Source organism: Phoca vitulina, unplaced genomic scaffold, assembly GCF_004348235.1.
Source record: "Phoca vitulina isolate PV1807 unplaced genomic scaffold, GSC_HSeal_1.0 scaffold8, whole genome shotgun sequence".
Taxonomy (NCBI): Eukaryota; Metazoa; Chordata; class Mammalia; order Carnivora; family Phocidae; genus Phoca; species Phoca vitulina.
In genome coordinates, this window is record NW_022589711.1 from 36,555,737 (window position 1) to 36,578,720 (window position 22,984).

General features: G+C 39.0%; 2 protein-coding genes across 4 annotated transcripts in view; both read right to left on the reverse strand.

Moving 5' to 3' along the window:
• USF3 (upstream transcription factor family member 3) overlaps nucleotides 1–1,937 on the reverse strand; it is a 50,307-nt gene extending 48,370 nt beyond the window's left edge. For both annotated transcript variants that reach the window (XM_032406548.1, XM_032406546.1), the window contains exon 1: nucleotides 1,663–1,937. The gene's annotated coding sequence lies outside the window, so the exon portion shown is untranslated. The remainder of the gene's footprint in view (nucleotides 1–1,662) is intronic.
• A 14,896-nt stretch (nucleotides 1,938–16,833) lies between these two features.
• NAA50 (N-alpha-acetyltransferase 50, NatE catalytic subunit) overlaps nucleotides 16,834–22,984 on the reverse strand; it is a 28,532-nt gene continuing 22,381 nt past the window's right edge. Inside the window, exons 2-5 of one of the 2 annotated variants that reach the window (XM_032406558.1) lie at nucleotides 21,880–22,013; nucleotides 21,341–21,460; nucleotides 20,848–20,914; nucleotides 16,834–19,836 (exon numbers count right to left, since the gene is read on the reverse strand). In XM_032406558.1, the coding sequence (XP_032262449.1) occupies nucleotides 19,659–19,836; nucleotides 20,848–20,914; nucleotides 21,341–21,460; nucleotides 21,880–22,013 (499 nt within the window). In that variant the 3' untranslated portion in view covers nucleotides 16,834–19,658. Of the gene's footprint in view, nucleotides 19,837–20,847; nucleotides 20,915–21,340; nucleotides 21,461–21,879; nucleotides 22,017–22,984 lie in introns of both variants that reach the window. The other variant, XM_032406557.1, reaches the window with a different exon arrangement.

Genomic DNA, 22,984 nt, shown 5'->3' on the forward strand with positions numbered 1-22,984 from the left:
GACTCAGTAGTTGTCAACCATGCCTGCTAAATAGAAACACCTGGGGAACTTTAAAAATTATACCTCTGGCAGCTGATTACCTGTTGAAGCTTATCTTCTAACCTGAGTTAAACATTCTGTTTTCTTAGTGTTTCTTTTCCCTTGTTGACAATGTTAAGCTCTGAAAATTAGAAAATAACCCATCAATTTCTCTCCACATGACGGGTCCATTGACTGCACAGTCTGAAACTTAGAATTTTATTTCCATGATGTCCTACAGACAACTAACTTAGAAAATAAATATTTCAATCCTACGCTGCCCTTATAACCCTGCAGTGAAGTGTTTCCACATTAAGGAATGTTCTAGGCTGCATCCATGTTTGGATTTTACAAAATTTCTCTTTTAAATATAGAGAGAGTGTAATACCTACATATACAAGAGTCTCATTACTTAGGCCACAGCAAAATGTGAGATTAAGTATTCATTCTTGTAGTACCAGAGACATTATATACTATTCTTGGTTTCAGATGTGCAATGATTACAAAGTACTTTGATTATTTTGTGACAAATACTGTCAGAATACTTCACAAATAAAAGGGAAACAACAAATGTATCCCATACAATAACTCTGTGCTACATTAACCAGTGTTTGTGGGGAAAAAAAAATCATCAAGATGTTTAGAGAGTATGACAGCCTGTTGATCCTTCAAAAAGCAGGCTGGTTGGTTTGCTCACTTGTTTTTAAAGAAAAAGCAAATATGCTTCAGGGTCCATGTTACTCACCAAAGTGCCTATTCAGGAAATGTGTACTTGGCTTATAGGTAAGCAACTGTCTTCTTTATGCGAAATTAAGTTAGCCACAACTATCTTATTTCTGGTGGTGTTAGGTCACTACATCTACTTAACGGTAAAAATGGTGTGGAGAACATAAGTTGGAAGCCCATAGCACACACATAGGTAGGTTTGTGCAGTTTCTTATTTGCAGATAAAGTTGATAAACTCGAAAGACCATATCCCAACGGAACCGTGGGGCGGGGAGGGGGCAGTGAGTACAGGAAAATCCAACAATCAAAATGTGAAACATGAAAAAGAAATATGGAGCCAGATTTCAAGAGCTGACCATTCGCTTGTACCGATCCTATTTAAAAAGGAAAAGAAAAGCTTCTAAAAAGAAAACGCAAACCTAACTCTCTGACTATAGGGTAAGACTTAAAAAGCAAGTCGCATGAGTCTGACCAGTGGGTCCGAGGAAAAATCAGAGAGCAAGGAAAGAAGAGGGGACGAAGGAGACAGGAAAAGGTGAAGGAGGCAGGCAAAGGCCATCCGGTGTGAACCTGGATGCCCGGGTCTTTATGCACCCAGGGCAGCGTGGAGCCTCTCTCGCCCCGCGCGTATCTGGGGGCCGGGCCGCAGCGCGAGTCCCCCACCCGCCTGGCACCAGGGGGCGCGGGGCGCCGGAGGTCGGGGAGAAGAGGGGCAGGCACAGCGCCCACGCTCGCACCCCACCGGGCTCTGCACTCAGGGGTCCCCAGGAAGGAAACACACTCTGAGCAGCCCTCGTCTCCGGGACCGGGAGGGGGTGGGTGGAGCAGAGCCCGGAGCCGCCCCCCGGAGCCGCCCCCGCAGCCCCGGCCCCCGCCCCCCGCCCTGGCTGTCAGCGGCCCCCTCCCGCAGTCACTCACCGGCGGGCTGCGCGGTCTCGGCCGCGGCGGCAGCGGCGACCCCCGCCTGGGTCATGATCCCAAGCGGGTACGGCAGGGGTGTCCGACCGCTCGGGCGAATCTCTCCGTCCGCGGCCGCCGCCTGCTCCTCTGGGGCTGGGGGAGCGCGGGCCCAGGCCCTCCTCTCCCCCCGCCCCCGCCGCCTCTTCTTGCGGCCACCGCCGCCGCTGCGAGCCCGAGCCCTCAAGGCCGGAGACCCGGCGGCAGCGCGGCCTCAACTTTCCCAGCCCCCCTCCCCCCGCCCCTCCCCGCCCCTCCCGCGGCCGCCGCTCGGCACGCGAACAGCCTACCCTGAGTGCGCCGCGCTCCCGCCCCTGCCACTCAGCCCACCAACCCGGCCCCGGGGAGGCTGCCGTGGTAGCCAATCAGAACCCGGACGCCGATGCGCTAGGCTAGAGGGCGGGAGGAGATGGAGGGAAAACCGAAGAGTGAACGGGCCTCGGGCGGCCCAATGAGGAGGGCCGGGGGGCGGAGGTGTGCAAGTTGGGTTGAAGGAACAGGAAATATTCTTAAAGGTAGAGTGATAGGCAGCGAGAAAAGCCAGTAGGTGACTGAGGGAGAGGTGGGCCTGGTTCCTTAAAGGGAACGCCTTGAGAACCTAGAAAAGGAGGTGTTTTTAGAAACTATTTTGTATCTTGTTCTCTGCGCTGCTTGTCACCTCTTTCAACAGTTTGGAAGTGGAAAAACTGAAAAGGAAGAGGGCATGGGAGGCTTGCAGGAATGATTAGAGAGCTCCTCTTAGCTTAGAGGGTAGGAAGGAGAATGATGCCTCCGTCACAAGAAGTGGGGAAGAAGAGAATCCAGACGTCTCCGACGGCCCTTTCCCTGGAAGATCGTTGCCGACCTGACGATGCTCGAATTTGTAGGATATGGTAATCTGTCATCCTTCATTTGCAACAAAGCACAGATTCCTTTGAACTGGAGATGACCGTGTTCAGAAATGTCCTGGGGGCCTCCCAATTGGGGGAAAACAGTATGTGGCATTGGGGATGGGGTTGGGAACGTCAAGCTTGCGTTCCTAGAGACCTACATCTGAGAGGTGTAGAGCAGCGAGCGAGTAATGGATGGAGACCTGAGGGTCCCCTAACTCCCAAATGGGTTTGGAGCTCTGGAAACGTGGTCATAACTCCCTTTTCCTCTTTTCGCTTCGTATTTCATAACTCTTCCCCCTCCTGAAACAGGTGTCCTCCACCTAGTGGTAGTGAAAGATTTCCAGGCGCTTCCACAACCAGGTTTGGAAATGTCCCAGATATTAGATGTCCATGGGCCAGACCAGGTAACTTCCAGAAGGTGCACACAGGGCATGGCACGATGGGAATTATTTGAGCCTGTGTACAGAAGATGCTGACCTTGTATTGAGAAAAAAGTGTAAAGTTAAACAGTAACTGCATCTTAATGTTTGTACAGCAGTTTATAAAGAGTATGATAAAACGGAAAGCCGTTAACGTTGCTTATAAACTGTGGAACTTTTACACTTTTTTTTCTTTAAAATTTTCATCTATCTCGGCATATATAGTTCTAATTAGCCTCTGAATGGACTTAGCACAACCAAATCAAAGCTGCAGATGAGAAAGACTCTACAATTCAGAACCTAATAGTAATGCTAATAGCACCTCCATGAAATTTTATAGTATTAATATGTCCAGCTGTAGGAAATAATTTCCACTGTGATCAGAATACAAGGTATTCTTGTTAAGACACTATTCTGGTTGGGGCACCTGGGTGGCTCAGTCCGTTAAGCGGCTACCTTTGGCTCAGGTCATGATCCCGGGATCCTGGGATGAAGCCCAGCAACAGGCACCCTGCTCAGCCCGGAGCCTGCTTCTCCCACTCCCTCTGACACCGACCCCCTCCACCCCACCCCCACCCCCCACCCCCGCGCTCCTGCTCTCCCTCTGTCTCTCTCAAATAAATAAAATCTTAAAACTATTCTGGTTAATAAATATCTATCTAGGGTGTGTATGATTTTCTAAACAACTACAGTTTATCGAGTCTAAAGTAAAATAACAGTTTTGATGGTTCAAGAAAACAGAATTTAAGAGTTTCTTTGGACCACTGTTAAAAATAACACATGAACGCCTTCCTAGCACAATTTAGAAGTGTTAAATAAGAAGAGTTTCTGTTTGATAAGATCGAATGTTAGCTTTTTAATTTTATCCTCATTCCTAGCTGAAGCTTAAATCCTAATCATAGATCTTTCTATTGGCTTTGTGCATTCAACATCGGTTTACTGCACTGGATAGGAGAGGATGACATCAAATAACCGCACCAGTCCAATTTTCGGGCTAGGTGGCATGTGTTTGCTGTACATTTACTGGTGATAAAATACGGTGGCCAAGTGAAACTGGTCTCCCTGCCTCCAGGCCAAGTCTATTTTTCACACGGTCCGGGTGACTCTGGTTTTCACTCACATACTTAAGACCCTTCAGTGGCTCCGAAAGACTGTTTGTATGAGGTACAAGTCCCTTGCTTGCATCTTCAATTTCATTTCCTAACAACTCTTTTTCTCTATTGCTGGGGATGTTTGACTAGGAAAGTGGACGCTGAGAGCACGCCGGCGGGCGTGGTCTGGGGGGTTGCGGCTCCGCAGGGCTGCTCTCAGCTCTGCCCCTATCCCCTTCGTGTCCCCAGAGGCAGGGGCTGTGCAATGTGCCTCCTTCCTGGGAACCCGAGTGCGGGGCCTGGTGGGGCGCGAACACGAGCTGTGTGCTGTCCTCTTCTCCCCGACTTCTGGGCGCACCGCGCCCTTTGGTGCCCGGTCCGTGGGGTCTCCCTCAGAGACCCGAACGCTGATCTGCGCGCTGGGCGACAGAGGCTCCAAGCTGGCGTTTTCTTTTCGGAAGATTTCAGAAATAAATGGCAGAGAGGCAAGTGAATGGTCATCTCTTGAAATCTACTTCCGTATTTCCCGTGGAAACTGCCCAATTGTTTTCCAGGGTGGTTGATTTTCAACAGCTATGTATGCAGATTCCAGAGAGTCCACATCATCACCAAACCTGGATATTGTCAGTCTTTTTAATTCCAGCCATTATAGTGGGAATGGCGTGGTTCCTCGTGATTTTAATTTGCATTTCTCTAATTACTAGTGATGTTGAGAATATTTTTGCCTTTTTATTGGCCAGTTGCATCTAAGATTTTATTTATTTATTTGAGGGGGGGGGGGGAAGAGAGCACAAGTGGGGGCAGGAGCAGAGGGAGAGGGAGAAGCAGGCTTCCCGCTGAGCAGGGAGCCCAATATGGGGCTCATCCCAGGACCCTGAGATCATGACCCGAGCTGAAAGCAGACGCTTAACGACTGAGCCACCCAGGCGCCCCAAGTGTTCAGATCATTAGCCCACTTTTAAATCAGGATGCTTGTCTTACTGAATTGTGAAAGTTCTTTGTATGTTCTCGATAAAAAGTCCTTTCTCCGATATGTGCTGTGCAAATATCTTCACCCATCTGTGATTTTACAAATCAAAAACAAAATAGCTTTGGTGAGGTTATGACTGACCAACAAATTGAACATATTTAAAATGTACAAGATGGGGCCCCTGGCTGGCTCAGTCGGTAGAGCATGTAACTCTTGTTCTGGGGTCCTGAGTTCAAGCCCCATGTTAGGTGTAGAGCTTACATTAAAAATAAATACATAAATACATAAATAAAATGTATAACAGTGGTAAGTTTTGACATATATATACACCTTTGAAACCATCTCCACAATCAAAAATAATATATCCATCCTGTCCTCAAATTTCCTCATGCTCCATATTAATTCCTTCCTCTTGCTCTCATCCTGTTCTCCAGGCAACCATTAAACTGCTTTTTGTTGCTATAATTCGTTTTCATTTTCTAAAATTTTATGTAAATGGAATCATTCAGTGTATACTCTTTTTTGTCCATCTTCTTTCATTCAGCATACCATTTTTTTGAGATTCATCCACTTTGTTGTATGTATCAATAATTTATTAGGTTTAGTTGCTAAGTAGTATTCAATTGTATGGATATGTTATCTATATTCAGGTTGGAGAAGAGCTGGACTGTTTGTAATTTTTGACTATTACAAATAAAGATGCTAGAACATTTGTGCACAAATCTTTCTAGGGACATTTGCTTTCATTTTCCTTGGTTAATACTTGGGTAAATATCCAGTGGAATGGCTGAGTCATATGGTAAGTGTATCTTTTCTAAAAAACTGACAAACTTAGTCATAAAAAACTGAGATCTTGCTATTTGCAACAACATGGGTGGGCCTAGAGGGTATTATGCTAAGTAAAATAGGTCAGACAGAGAAAGACAAATATCATATGATTTCACTCATATGTGGAATCTAAAAAACAAATCAAATGAACAAACAACAACAACAACAACAAAAACCAGAAACAGACTCGAACATACAGAGAACAAACTGGTAGTTGCCAGGGGGGGAGGTAGGTGGGTGAATGGGAGAAATAGGTGAAGGGGATTAAAAGGTACAAATTTCCAGTTATAAATAAGTCAAGGGGATGAAAAGTACAGCACAGGGAATATAGTCAATAGTATAGTAATAACTTTATGGTGACAGATGGTGTTACACTTATTATGGTGAGCATTTCTTAATGTATATAAATGTCAAATCACTAAGTTGTTCACCTGAAATTATTGTAATATTGTATGTCACCTATGCTTCAATTAAAAATAATAAATAAATAGGGTGCCTGGGTGGCTCAGTCGCCTAAGCGTCTGCCTTCGGCTCAGGTCATGATCCCAGGGTCCTGGGATCGAGTCCCGCATCGGGCTCCCTGCTCAGTGGAGAGCCTGCCTCTCCTTCTCCCTCTGCTCCTTTCCCCTGCTCATTCTCTCTCTCTCTCTCACAAACAAATAAATAAAATCTTTAAAAATTAATAAATAAATAAATACTGCCAAACTGTTTTTCCAAAGTTGTACCATTTTATCTTCCTACCAGGAGAGTATGAAATTTGAATTGTACCATATCCTTGCCAACACTTAGTATGGTGATTCTTTTCAAATTTTAGTCATTCTAATAGGTGTGTAGTACTATTTCATTGTGACTGTAATTTGCATTTCCCTGGTGACTAATATATTGAGCATCTTTTCATGTACTTATCAGCCATTTGTTACCTTTTGTGAAGTGCTGTTCAAATCTTTGGTCCTTTTTACTGTTTTTTGTTGTTGTTGTTGTTATTTATTGAGTTTCAAGAGTTCTTTATATATTCTGGATACATATTATCAGATATGTGATATGCTGTATAATCCCTTAGTTCCTGGGTTGTCTTTTCATTCTCTTAGCAGTATTTTTCAAATAGTAATTCTTAATTTTTAGTCCAACTTATCAATTACTTCTTCTATGGATCATATTTATGGTGTCATATCTAAGAAATCTTTAACCAATACAAGGTCACACAGATTTTTTTCTCCTATTTTTTTTCTGGAAGTTTTATGGTTTTATGTTTTATCTTTAGATCCAGAGTGTATTTTAAATTAATTGTATACTGTGAAAGTACGGATCAAAATTTAGTTTTTGCATTGGGAAATCCAGTTTTTCCAGCACCAATTATAAAGACCATCATTCCTCTCTTGAGCTGTCTTTCTACCTTGGACAAAAATCTATTGATGTATGCTTGTATTCCTGGACTCTTTTCTGTTCCAGTGATCTATTTGTCAATCTTAACACTAATATCACATTATTTGGTCACTGAAGCTTTATAAGTCTTGAAGTCAAGTAGTATAAGTCCTCCAGTTTTCTTGTTCCTTTAAAAATTGCTTCAACTGTTCTAGGTCCTTGCATTTCCATATAGACTTAAGTTTGCCAAGTTAAAAAAAAAAAGCCTGCTAAAATTTTGATGGGGGTGATGTATAATTCAATTTGGGAAGAAGTTATAACTTAATATTGAGTCTTTGGATTCATATGTTATCTCTCTCCATTTATTTGGATCTTTTAAATTTTTCTCAGGAGTGTTTTATAGCTTTCTGTATCCAGGACTTGCATATATTTTTGTTAAATTTATCCCTAAATATCTCATATTTTATGCTACTATAAATGTTACCTTTTATTTTTTTAATGTTATCTTTTAAATTCCAATTTCTAATTGTTATAGCTGAAAATACAGTTGATATTTGTATCCTGTGACCTTGTTACACTCACTTATTAGTTCTAGTAGTTTTTTAAAAACTAAATGCTGTATTTTATTTATTTATTTGAAAGAGAGAGAGAGAGCACAAACCGGGGAGAGGGGCAAAGGGAGAGGGAGAAGAGGGCTCCCCCACTGAGCAGGGAGCCTGACGTAGAGCTCAGTTCCAGGACCCTGAGATCATGACCTGAGCTAAAGGGAGACGCTTACCTGACTGAGCCACCCTGGCGCCCCTGTTCTAGTACCTTAAAAAAAAAAAAATTGTAGCATTTCTACTTCATCATGTCATGTGCACATAAAATCCATTTTCTTTCTTTTTATCCAATTTGCATGCTCATTATTTCTTTTTCTTGTTTTACTGGACTGCTAGAGCTTCCACTGCCGTATTGTAGAAGGGTTAGAACAGTCATCCTGCTTCCTTCCCAGTCAAAGCTATAAAATCCAGTTTTTCACTGGATTAAGTATGATGGTAGGTATAGGCTTAAAGTTTTTATCATGAATGAGTGTTGAATTTTGTCAAATACTTTTTTCTGCATCTTACTGAGATAATCACATTTTTCCTTTAAATTTGTTAATATGATGAATTACACCAATTGATTTTCAATTGTTAAATTAACCTTTTAATCCTGGGACTAATCGATCGGGATATAACCTTTTAATAAATTGCTGTATTTGATTTGCTTATGTTTTTTTTAAAGGGTTTTTCTGTCTTCATGAGGAATATTAGTCTATAGTTTTCTTGTAATGTTTTACAAGTTTCTTATAATGGTATATTGGTACCAATAACTGGTATAATGCTGTTCTCATAAAATGAATTAGGCAACATTCTTTCCTCCACCGTTTTCTTGAAAAGTGTATTATTTCCTCCTTAAATATTTGATAGAATTCACAAGACAAACCATCTGGGCCTGAAATTTTCTTTGTGGGAAGAATTTTTTTAAAAAAGATTTTATTTATTTATTTGACACACAGAGAAAGAGAGAGAGAGCACACTTGCAGAGGGGAGAGGGAGAAGCAGGCTCCCCGCTGAGCTGGGAGCCCGACGCTGGGCTCAGTCCCACAACCCTGGGATCATGATCTGAGCTGAAGGCAGACACTTAACCAACTGAGCCACCCGGACACCCCTATGGGAAAAGATTTTAACTACAATTTCTTTCAGACATATAAAGCTATTCAAGTTACTTATTAAAAAAATATTATATATATATATATATTGGTAGCAGCTTTTTGAGCTATAATTCACATACTATACCATTTACCCACAGTGGCTGAATAATATTCCATTGTATGGATAAGGAACATTTTGTTTATTCATTCACCAGTTAATCGCCATTTGGGTTGCTTCCACTCTTTGGCTAGTATGAATAATACTGCTATAAACATTCATGTACTAGTTTTTTGTGTAGACATGTTTTCATTTCTCTTAAGTATATAGTAGGAATGAAATTGCTAAGTCATATGGTAACTGTTTAACCTTTTGCAGAACTGCTAGACTCTATTTCTTCATGAGTGCCCTGAGTGATTTGTGTCTTTCAAGAATTTTGTCCATTTCATCTAAGTTGTTGAATTTATTGAATAAAGTTGTTTGCAATATCCCTTTATTATCCTTTTATTGTCAGTAAGTTCTCAAGTGGTGTGCCCTCTCCTTAATTACTGAGGTTGGTTATTTGTTTCTTCCCTGTGTGTGTCTGGGGGGGCAGTTTTGGTCAGTATGGCTAGAAGAAAGGTTTATAAATTTTATTTTTTCAAAGAAGTGGCTTTTGGTTTTATTTTTTAAAGATTTATTTTTTAATTTTTTTAATTTTTATTTTTTCTAAGATTTTATTTATTTATGTGACAGAGAGAGACACAGTGAGAGAGGGAACACAAGCAGGGGGAGTGGGAGAGGGAGAAGCAGGCTTCCCGCGAAGCAGGGAGCCCGATGTGGGGCTCGATCCCAGGACCCTGGATCATGACCTGAGCTGAAGGCAGACGCTTAACGACTGAGCCACCCAGGCGCCCCTATTTTTTAATTTTTTAAAAGTAAACTTTATGCCCAGTATGAGGCTCGAACTTATGACCCAGAGATCAAGGATCACATGCTCTACCGACTGAGCTAGCCAGGTGCCCCTTATTTTTTTATATTGTTTTTGTTTTCAATTTTATGGGTTTTGCTTTTTATTATGTCCTTCCTTCAGCTCATGTTAGATTTAACTGGCTCTTCTTTTCCTAGTTTCTTAAGGTGGAAGCTTATTTTCTTGAGTCAAGATCTTTAATATTTTAATACATTAATAAGTTAATATTTACTAATATTTAATAATTAATACATTTAATACTATAAATGATCCTTTAGGCACTTCTTTCGTTTAATCTCATAGTTCTAATAAATTGTTTTCATTTTCCTTTTGTTCAAAATTTTTCTAATTTCTCTTGCAATTTTTTAAGAGTTATTCAGAAGCAGGTTGTTTAATTTCCAAATATTTGGGGGATTTTCCAGATAGATTTGCTATTAATAATTTAGCTATTGATTTGGTCTGGTGTGGTTAAAGAACATGGTTTGCAAGGTATTAATTCTCTTAAAGGGATTGTGACTTTTATGGCCCAAGATACGGTCCATTTGGGAGAATAATCTTTGTGCACTTGGAAAGAATGTATATTCTGATGTTGATAGGTGAAATATTCTGTACATGTTGATAGGTCATTGGTTAAAAATGTTATTCACATCTTCTAAACTTTACTTATTTTCTATCTACCTGTCTTATCATTTACCAGGAGTTTGGAATCTCTAATTATACTTGTGGATTTGTCTGTTTCACCTGTCAGTTTTCGCTTCATGTATTTTGAAGCTGTTATTAGGTTCATGTACACTGAAGATTATATTCTCCTGATGAATTGATTCTTTTTTTTTTTAAGATTTTATTTATTTATTTGAGAGAGAGAGAATGAGAGAGAGAGAGAGCATGAGAGGGGGTCAGGGTCGGAGGGAGAAGCAGACTCCCTGCAAAGCAGGGAGCCCGATGAGGGACTCAATCCTGGGACTCCAGGATCATGACCTGAGCCGAAGGCAATTGCGTAACCAACTGAGCCACCCAGGCGCCCCTGAATTGATTCTTTTATCATAAATATCCCCCTTTATCCCTGGAAATGAATTTTGTTCCAGAATCTACCTTGGTATTAATTTAGCCACTCCAGCTTTCCTTTGATAGGTGTTTACATGGTATATCTTTTCCACCCTTTTCTCTTTAAAGTTAACGTACTGGGGAGGCTGGGTGTCTCAGTGGGTTGAGTGTCTGACTCTTGATTTCAGGTCAGGTCATGATCCCAGGGTCGTGAGACTAAGCCCAGGCATAGGGTTTTGTGATGGGCATGCAGCCAGCTTAAGATTCTCTCTCTCCCTCTGCGCCCCCTCCCCCGACCCATTGCACGTACAGGCACACACTCTCAAAAGAAAAAAGCCTTAAAAAAAAATAAAGTGAACCTACTGGTTCACTTATATTTAAAGATCTATTTATCTATTTGAGAGAGAGAGAGAGAGAATTCGAGAGAGCATGAAGGGGCGGGGCAGAGGGACAGGTAGAGAGAATCTCAAGCAGACTCAATGCTGAGCATGGAGCCTGAGGTGGGGCTCGAGCTCAGGACCCTGAGATCACTACCTAAGCTGAAACCAAGTCAGACACTTAACCGACTCTGCCACCCCTTATAAAGTGGGTTTCTTTTTCTTTTTTTTTTTTTAAAGATTTTATTTATTTATTTGTCAGAGAGAGACAGCGAGAGAGGGAACACAAGCAGGGGGAGCGGGAGAGGGAGAGGCAGGCTTCCCGCCGAGCAGGGGAGCCCAACGTGGGGCTCGATCCCAGGACCCTGGGATCACAACCCGAGCTGAAGGCAGACGCTTAACAACTGAGCCACCCAGGCGCCGCATAAAGTGGGTTTCTTATAGAGAGCTTTTTTTGTTTTGTTTTTTTAATACCCAGTATGAAGAATCTTTGCCTTTTAATTGGCATGTAAACTATTTACATTCAATGTCATGATTGATGTGCTTGGGTTTAAAGCTTCATCTTGGCTTGTTTTCTGTCTCATCTATTCTTTGTTGTGTGCAATTTTATATCTTGCCTTTTTCCACTTTAATCATATTATTTTTCAAAGCTAGGTAATATTGACATACTATATTTTAACGTTCCCTTATTATTCAGCATTTTGTTTTTGTTTTGTTGTTTTTTAAAGATTTTATTTACTTGAGAGAGAGTGAGAGAGAATGAGCAGGGAGAGTGGCAGAGGGAGAGGGAGAAGCCGACTCCCCGCTTAGCAGGGAGCCTGATGCAGGGCTGGATCTCAGGACGCTGGGATCATGACCTGAGCCCAAGGCAGATGCTTAACCCACTGAGCCACCCAGGCGCCCCTTATTCAGCATTTTGGTTGCTTCCAGTTAATCACTGTGAACATTATTACACAAGTGGCTTCCCCTAACTTGGTAATTATATCAGTAAGATTAATTTCTCCAACTGTAGTGAGTGGTTATGGCTTGGGCTTTGGAGTCACAAAACATGTACACTAATCCCAGCTCAGTCCCTTAACTTAGTTGTGACCTTGAGAAAGTTACTTTCTCTAAGCCTGTTTCTGAAGCTATAAAATTAAGCTATTGAAAGTTCCTACTACCAGAGATTGCTGTGTGAATTAAATAAGATAACTTGTATGGAGCATTGATCAGTGCCTGATACATGGTAAACTTTGAATAAATGTTAATCCAATGAATGAATCCACTGCAAGTAAGTAGGGTTAGGCCTGGCCATAGTTGTTTTTTTTTTTTTTTTTTTAATAAATTGCGTATTTATTAGAATCCCCTATCCCATCATATATTTCTTTTGTGAGTTTCTTCTGTAAGTTATTAAGATCTTAATGTTTTTGTTAAATACGAGCTCTTTAAATAAAGTTGTCTTATTTTCCAGTCTTTTTTTTTACTACATACATTTGTAATTCTGTGTAAATCTGACCATATTTTTAAAAACTTTGTCATTTCTGTAATTTCCTCAGAGGATACACCTGCCAGAATATTGTTGGACTTCACTGTTCTGCAGACGTTTTTAGAGGCACTTTATACTCTTTACATCCATGAATGTTGTATATAACATTACCTTCTCTTCCATTAATTCTCTCAGAAGTTCCAAAGGAACTTCATGTCTTGTATAAACTCATAGTTTTTACTAATTTACTCCTCCTTTGTGAGTTTTCATTTTCCAGCTGCTGAGTGCTGACAGAATGCTCTTGATACTTGTGTTTAGCTTTTATTTATTTTTTTAATGTTTATTTATTTATTTATTTGACAGAGAGAGTACAAGCTGGGGGAGCAGCAGGCAAAGGGAGAGGGAGAAGCAGGCTCCCCGCTGAGCAGGGAGCCTGATGTGGGACTCGATCCCAGGACCTGAGATCACGATCTGAGCCAAAGGCAACGCTTAACCGACTGAGCCACCCAGGCACCTCTGTTTATTTTTAAATTTATTTTTATTTTAGAGCAGGGGGGAGGGGCAGAGGGAGAGGGAGAGAGAGAATCTCAAGCAGACTCCCTACTGAGTGTAGAGTCCAACACGGGGCTCGACCTCACAATCCTGAGATCATGACCCAAGTTGCAATCAAGAGTCAGAGGCTTAACCAACTGTGCCACCCAGGCGCCCCTTGTGTCTAGATTTTATCAAACTTAGTTGGTTCTGTATTAAAATGTTGCTAAGATATCGTAGGTTCTTCAATTCCAAAGCTTTATAGCATTTACAGTGATTATCTTTTTTTTAACCTGTGTAAAAAGAACAATATTAACAATAGTCATTTTGTACTGAGAACCAAAGTCAAATTGTCTTAAATGTTCTCCCCAAGATTCTATAAAATGTATTATACCTCCCATTCCAACATACTATGTCATGGCGTCTAAATGTTTGTTCCCTACCAGACTGTTAAAGATTATGAGGATACAGGGCCATGCCCATCATTTTCATTTCTCTATTGTTAGTGACTGACCCATTGTGGGTACACTCCCTGACCAAATCTCATGTAAGGCAGTGTAACTTAGCCCTATAAGGAGCACTTTATTTTTTTAAACTTTAAAGACTGACAACAATCCAGGAACCATGCCCTGAATTTGCCCCAGGTTTCATATTATTAGCTGAATTTCGATTTAGAGTGAAGACCCTGGAAAATTCTTCGTAGGCAGAAGTATTTGGCAAGAAAAGGGAAAGCCAGTAAGTATGGGATAGTTGTGGTAATTACAACTGCAGGAGTTAACAGTGTTTTAACCACAACCAAATAAATAAAAAGTCCCCAATAGGTGGTCATTCCTAATATCCATCATTAGGGGAAGAAGTCTGTTAGAGATCAAAAACCAAAATGATGGAGACCTAGGGATGCAGAAGTTTACACTTTGGATTCTGGTGCAAAAGGTCAAACTGTGTAGGTCATTGCTAATTTGGTTGACCGTATGATCTCCCGCTAAGATACCAGTTTTGAGCTAGTGTGCTGTTTCTAAATTGTAGCTTCCTCAAGGAAGTTTAGACTGGGATAGTGTGAGTCCAGGGGTACAAGCAGAACCTCTACAAAGTAAATTCAATGGTTTCTGTTGCATATTCCTCTTTCGCACTCCCTCTTGTACTTTTAGTCTCAGCCCTTCTATGGGAATTAGGTTTCTTGTTTTTACTCAAATCAATGTTATGAGAAAGCAAGTCAGTGTAGGGAATATTTGTCTCCACCAAGTTCCTTCCAAAGTTAAGATAAAGTCAACATCCCTGGAGGCTCTGCTCATTATTTTAGTAGAGGCAAGCCTTTATTTGCCTAGCTTACTCACATATTCCTAAGAGCTTACAATAGTAGGTGCTCAATATTAATCTGCAGAACAATTTCTAACTTTTATATCAGCAAAAGGCAGGTAACTTTCTCACACAGGAAGATGGTGAGAAGAAAGTTGTGACACTGCTTTGAGTGTGCTATACTACAGCCCTCACCCTACTGGATTTTATTGTTATATATACAAATTATTTCAAGTTGTGTATTCAAATTTCACCTGCATGTTGTACCTAACAGTTTTAGCATACTTTAGTGTAGGAGATTGCTAGTGACAAATAGCATTCAAAAGATTGTTCAAATCTTTATAGAGAACTTTGTGGTAAATTAGTTTCAGTAATCAGAAGTATCAAAGTTCACAAACTGCAAAATACTCCCATCCCAAATGGTGGATTTAAGATCTCATTAGAAATTAATAAAACAGGCCATTAATTCTTCGAGATTTAAATCCTATGCTGAGGGTGCCAGGCTGGCTCACTTGGTAGGGCATGCAACTCTTGGATCTTGGGGGTTATAAATTCAAGTCCCATGTTGGGCGTAGAGATTAAAAAAAAAAAAAGTAAATTCTATGCTGTTTAAGTAGTGACTGCTTCATAATAACTTTATGCTCCCAACTATTCCTGGAGTAAACTTTGATTCTAAACATTTTTATTTTTTTTACCTAAGAAATCAAGTGTTTTCGAAAATTGGAAAGGTTGAGAATCTCTATCCCAGTAACGGATTAATTTCTGACCTCACATTCCTCAAATGTTTTATCAAGATCACTACACCTATATTTAAAAATCTGACTCAAGCCCTTTTTTCCCATGTCTGTTACTTGGTTGTATAATAAACTAGGACTAAATTCCTATGGTATAGCCTTGTAGGGGAAATCCAATTCAGGACCCTCTGCTACGATTTATTCCCTGAAAATTCTTACAGGCTCACCACTCCTTACTACTGCAGTACCCAACTCAGGAATGTTCAAATCACCTAGCTAGTAAAGCACTATCACCGAGACAAATTACTGTATGCCTCACCCTGGCCAAACTCAGCCATTAGAACTTTTAAGCCCACTTCCTATTTCTTTTATACTCTGAATGGTAAATTGGTGTTTTCTAACCCTCACTTAGGAAACTAAACCTTCAGAGTTAAGATAACAGCTTTCCAACTACCTTGCCTTGGTTGTCAACAAAACCCAACATTTTCTCTAAGCATAATGTTGTAGGAGGTCCACATTGACCCCCACCTCCTGCTAATTATATCCTTGTGTATTCCCTTTCCATACTGTAGCGGGATGGTACAGTGGTTGGTCTGTGTGACCAACAGAATATGGCAGAAATAAATAGTATGTCGCTTCTGGAGATAGGTCATACAAGAATATGGCTTCTACGGACTCTCGTAGATCACTTGCTCTGAGGGTAGCCAGACACCACTTGGCACCCAGGTAGCCTTGGAGAGACACCCATATAGTGAAAAACTGAGTCCCTCCAGTGGAGCGAGTCATTTTAGAAGTCGCTTCTCCAGCCTTAATCAAGCCTTCAATGATGTGGCCCTGGCTGAGTTTCACAGCAACCTGATGATACCTCAAACCAGAACCACCCAGCTAAGATGCTCCTGGATTCCTGACTCAGAAACTGTGGATGACCATACATGTTTGTGGTTAAGCTGCTAAATTTTGGGATGTACCACACAATGATAATTAAAGATACACTGGGCAAAGATCACCCGTTGTTTCCTGAATGAGCAAAATTCTAATTACAACACTTCTAAGACAGTGAGTTAATTTGTTAATAACAAAATTTTAAATTCATGTTTCTCTGGTATTCAGAAAAAATTTAAGCCATTCCCAACTCACTCAACTACTGAGCTCCTTCCTCACTGCTAAAAAAAGAAAAAATTTTGAATATACATTACATGCATAGCTTAAAGTGTCAGTTGTTTTTAACAATTACATTTAAAACTTCCCAGCAGTAAGACCTCTCCTTGGATCTTATTTTTTCTCTCACTGGGACAGAATTGCAGATACTCAGCAGTATTCCCAGCAAGTTCCAAAAGGTCTGAATTAAGAGGCCTGGATTGCACTTGGCCTATTTTAATGTTTTAAGTTAAATCTTAAAGAAATGTTAAAGTAAATAAAACAGTATAGCCAAGAGTAAACAATGACTACATATAACTGCTGATCTCAGTATTCAACACACTGCAGGGTTTTCTTTGACATTTACCAGACATCATAGATTACTACCAGAACATCACATAAGTTTATTTCAGATGTAACAGCAATGTTAAAATCAACAAGTTTAATTTTTAACTGCACCAAGTAAACTTAGCCATTTAAGTATTTTTAAGTTATTCCCTCCAAAAAACTGAGGGAGCTTTTCTTTTCCACCCCACAAACCACGGTTTCCCAATAGTTCTATTTTTGGAGGACTTTCAATTGATGAGTAAACTGCTTTGGGGATATTTTAGAACTTCTTTCCCCAAATGAAAACTAGTCTGGACAAATTATATATTGCATAGATTTCTCTGGAGATTCTTTTCTTTAGAACCTAAATGCAATTACCATAAGGATAATTTTTACCTATTTGCCCTATAGTAAAAACTATCTGTCCTAAAAAATACGATGGATATATCCTCTGATCTTCCAGTTAATTGTTTTACCTCAACAATTTTTATGTTCCAAAATAACGAACTCAACATGGGACATTACTTGAGTCTTTACTGACTCACAGGCATGTGAATTAGTGCCCAGCTTCTACATCCTCCTCTTCCTTAAATGGATGGAATTACTTAATACAAGTTTGATGTAGGACAATTAACCCTTTCCAAACAAGTCTGATGTACGACAAACCTTTTCAAACATACAATTTAGGTAAAGTCATTGTCTACTGTGGAAAAAGAAACTATAATGATAGGGAGCCTACATACTCAGTTCAAAATTTAATTTTTTTCCCCTCCTTAAATAACATGTACTTAATTGTCATGAGGCAGCTATTCAGTTTTCAATAACCACATTTAGGGATACATTCATAGGACTGATTAGATAGTCCTGGTGAAATGGTTATAGAAATAGAGGCAGTGTCATCTCAGAAAACTCACTTATATATCAAAATCTATTCTGATATCTGGAAGTTTACAAAAAGGCTGAATTCTTCAAACTAAGTATGCCTTCTGTAACTCAAGCACTCTTCTCTTGGCAAGAGCAAGCTGAAGCTTATCCATGAAGGTAAAGGTGCTTAATGCTAACTTTTTTTCTAAGCTTATATTTGGACTGCCGAAGAAACTGATGCCCAAGAAACCAGCATGGTCTTTCTACATTTTTACTACCTTAAGATTCAAATCCTATAAACTCATTCAACTATCTTCCTTTTCCTGTATTACTCTTGGCACTCAATTAAGACTGCTGAAGTCTATTGTACTTTGTACTTTCACATTCTCAAGATTATAAAATGTGCATAAACATTGTGTAAAATAATTTTGTCATTTAACATATTTGGAGAGATGAGATTTCTATTACCAGAATTTACATAAGGATAAATATTATGAGTCAAACTTCCTTTTAAAGTCAAATGACAAGAAAATTCAAGCCCCGTGCATTGTTTTAAAGTCTAATGAGAACATTTCATGGGCCACCAGTATTGGCAATCTAGAAAATTTTAAATATTGGATAAGGGGCTATGGAGAAAAACATGAAAATTTCAGATGTCTCCTATCTTACAAAAAGTTATCAACCTGTCCAAGCCACTCCCTATGTGCCAGAAAATGATCTGGCATAAACCAGTCCCATCAGTAGAGGAGGTCACAGTGACATTTACGTTATTAACACTTCTGAACTTCTACTTTTCCAAGAACGGAAGCAATATGTTTAACAATTCCCCCTCCCCCAAATCCTTAAACTCATTATCACAGGCACAGAAAATAAGCAAATCTGGGATGTTCTCCAACAGATAAGCAGTAGCACAGCTATGTTATTCTCAAAAATACTGTCTAGATATTCTTTCTTATATAATCAAATGCTCCATGGCCACGCTTTTAACAGTCTACATTAGCTGACATTAAATGCACTTATTGTGCCACGAGTCCATCTAAGCTTCCTTTTAGGTTTTTTTTAATATGTCCAAGAGACAATACCTGCTTCAGGTTTATCTTTAGGGGTATTGACCTATAAGGACATCAACTCCCATTTTTAAGGTTAGACTAACTATTGTGGGTTTACTGAAGAAAAAGGACAGGAAAAAAAAGTAAATCACAACAAACCTCTTTAGGTCAGTTAAAGGCCATATCTCTAGCTGGGATATTAAAAAAAATTAATCTCACCAGCCACACTCTAAAAGTTAATGCCACTAATAACAATCAACAGCAGGAAAAATAAACCTGCTAACAACCAGTCCACTCATTAGCAAAAAGCAGTTTAACTCAAATACTGAGACCAAAGTAAAACACTACCTACCCAAACTGTCCCACCCACCCTCAGCGAGGAAGAAAGAAATAACTGCTTAAAAAAACAAAATAAGCTTAGTACTTCTTACAAGGATAACAATGGTCCAACTCCTGAGACAACACTCAGAAGGACAAAAGGTGGAGTGAAGGCAATGTCTAGGGATTAGTATCCCACAGTCTTGAAAAACCCAAAGTACCACAAACACACTACACTTGTCTTTGAATTAGAGAACAAGATATTGCTGCTGTTTCTTTTTGTCTTCTGGTATATACAACATTTTGTAGGGTCTGCCCTTCAATGTGAAAGCAGGACGTTAAAAAAAAAAAATTGACACTGACACCCAAATTTTTGGGACCATATATATCTTAACTCTGAAACCAAACAGATCTATACCTCCTCCTTCCTACAATCAAACCACCTCACAAAAATAAGAAAACGAAAACAATCCAAACATGATTAATTTTAAAGTCCTTGGAAGTATTAAACCTTTTTTAGAGGAAAGAAAAAGAAAGGAGGACAAACAAGAACAAGAAGGGAGGGGGAAAAGAAAGAGGGGGGAAAAAAATCAATGGGCCTCTCTTTTATTTGGCGACAAGCAAGTGCAAGAAAGTTCATTTCTAATTTGTTCAGTTGTCTGTCTTTTGCACATCTGCATTCTGGCCAGAAGGGACTTTGAGGTTTTTCTGCAACACATGAGCATCTGCTGGCTCTATCCTCTTATAGTAGTTCTTCTTTGTCTCAATAATCTCAAAGCCAAACTTCCTGTAGAAGTCAATTGCTGACTCATTGCTGATCTGGACATGCCTGAGACATAGGAGAGTATCAGAAAAAAGAAAAAAAAGATTTCATCAGGTTTTGTGTATTCTCCACAAATAGCTTCAAAGTGGTCAGAGCTGGAATACTGCACACAATTGTTAGATTCTCCTCATAATTACTAACAATCAACAAAGATTAGGTATTCATCTCAGAAAAACCTATTACATTTGCAAGACAGCTGGCTGAGGTTAGGAGGCTCAGAAATAGTGTTTTTACTCTTACAATCAACAAGGGCAAAGTACCCTCGCAAGCATAACATTTTTCACTGCAAGGGGAGAAAAGATTCAAGTAATTAAAAATGGGTAAATAACCACAGGGATGATCAAAGACCATATTAACACATGCAGAAAAAAAGATGACAGAAAAATAACATAACTGGAGTCTAAATGCCTGAATATATCCTCTCTGATTTATAAAAAACACGCTATATTTTGAAATAAATAATTTGAGCTTTCTCAATTACTCTTCAAAATAGCATTATATAATTTAATCTCTCTCACTGCCAACGTTAAAATGAGAATAATCTCCCATATTATAAAAAATCCATAGTTGCGATCTAACCTTGGCTCTTAATCTGAGTTCTATAATATTAATATTATATTAATATAATATCAGCTAGGTACTCTCTGATTTTGATTATTAAACTCTATTTACTAATGAACATATCACTGAGAACCTTAAACAAAACCCAGAGAACAGATGGCATGAGAAAAGTAGTATTAATGTTACGAATTCTTCAATTCTGAAGACTTCAGTTTTAATCTTGGTTTAATCTCTGTGACTTTGGAGCTCCCACCCCAACATGATAAAGCAGAATGAGAATGTTTTATCTCAGATTCCTTATCTATTATTGAAACAAAACAAAACTTCATAACCACTACTTCCATGGTTTTTCCAAAAAACAATGAAGTAAGTAACCAGATTTTAAAGTTCCTAGTAAAGATTTCTATTGCCAATCTATTAAATTCTTTAAAGTACATTAAATATCATTTCACTTACAGATAGATGTTGTCAAAAGTGCCATCTTTTTCACAGATGTTTAAGACATGATTTAACATTTTAGTTCCTATTAACAAGACAAAGAACAAATAAGTAATTTCATAAAAATCAATCTTTACATTACACATCTAATTGCCATCTTAACACTTATTGCGTCCTACTAGAATTTGAGGTAAACACAAGACAACCTGATTTTTGAAAATTTTGTTCTTTCCCTATATTATCTACATATGTTTAAAACTCGTAGCAGAAAAGCAACCTTTATATACAAGCCCTTCCATGTAAAAGGAACAGAAAAAGCAAAAGGGACATTGATAACAAATCTACACAGGGTTTCCAGTTGAAGGATGTTAATAAAGTTATTTTCCACCTTATGTAATTCAGTAACTCTTTCCCAATATTCCCAAAAGAAATGGTTTGACTCACTAGGTCAGAAACAGTAACAATGTATTTATGCTTCTTTAAACAAATAAAAAAACACAAATAATTTTACCTATTCCTAGCCTTCGGTATGGTGCCAGACATCCTAGTGTCATGATGTAAAGTCTCTTCTGATTCTGTGAATGATCCACCCTACAGCATACTGCACCTACTGCAATATCATTGAAATAGGCTGCCATGGAAAATATAAAAATATAAAGCTCAAAGACAGAATAACACATTTTATTCAATCTTCCTCCCCCTCTGTAAGAACTAAATTATTGCTATTGGCAATACATTTTATCAGCTACTATGAATATCAATAGCTTCAAAAATTTCCTACTTCTTTTTAGGGATTTAAATCCCTTCTAGAGTAAACACAAATATGTGAAAACAAAGGCACACACTGAATTAGAGAAGATATTTAGCATTTCCTTTTAAAATTCAAATATTGTCTTGGTTTCTCTGAGATTTTTCTCAGAACCTGAATCACCCCCATTTCCTCCGTTGTAAAACAAGGAGATTAAACTAGTTAACTCTGCTCTAATATCAAAAACTAGGGTCAAGAACACAAACAAACAAATGAAGGGGAGGGAAAAAACCATATTATACCAAGTTTTGCTAGCTCGCCAACCTCCAGCACATCCTTGTAGAACTTGTCATTGTAGCTGACTGGAAAGATGACCTGGTTTAATCTCTTCAACTGTTTAATATTGTGTGGTGTCACATCTCCCAGCTCGATCCGGCTACTGGAACAAACCAAAATGTACTCAATAAAATATAATCAGCTTCATTTGTTAAGATGAGCGTATTTAGAAGAGTACCAAGTCTTTTTTACATGACTGATAAATCTAACCTTTCACAGTGACTTTATACTCCTAGAAAGACTACCATTTATAAGATTCTGCCAGCCATTCCATCCAGATTCAATCTGTAGCTTTCATACAACTATATACATTTAGAGATAAATACAGTAAAAGACAATTACTAAGAAGGCCAGACTAATATTCTATATAAATGCCAAAAATTTCCTTGTAATTTACAGTTCAGAAAAATTTAGACATCTATTACTGATCAAAAGGACTGATGATACCAAATGTTGGCAAGGGGGTGGTAAATGGGAATGGTGAAAATGTAAACAGACAATATCTCTGGAAGACAATATAGTACTACGTATCAAAAAGCCTGAAAGGTCCATCTCCTTTATGGAAGTAATCCTACTCTAGAAATTTATTCTGAAAAAATAATCCAAATAGGCAAAAGTTATGTATATTCTATTAACTGAGCTAGAACAACCCACAACAGTCATATGGGGTGGTATTCGAAATCCAGATTCCTGGACCTCACCCTACTTTCAGAGGCAGAATCTCTGGAAATGAAAACAAAGGAATCCACATGGGGAGGGTGTTTGAAAACTACTTATCAAGAATGCAACAGTAGTATTTCTAAAATAACATATGTAATCAAAACAATTGGTTCCACGGGAAAAGGAATTAAGGCTAAAAAGATTCAGACTCACAGTAACAAAGCTGTGTTGCCTCTAGGCCATCAACAAAAGGATTTTTTTAATAGCTCAAGTCAATATCACTACCATAAACTGAAGGACAAATCTGAATACCACTAGCACTATCATTAGTAGAGTTGCTTACATAATTGGCCTTCTTAAAAATCACAACAGTAGATGATAAAATCCTTTAAAGATCAAATCAAAATAAAA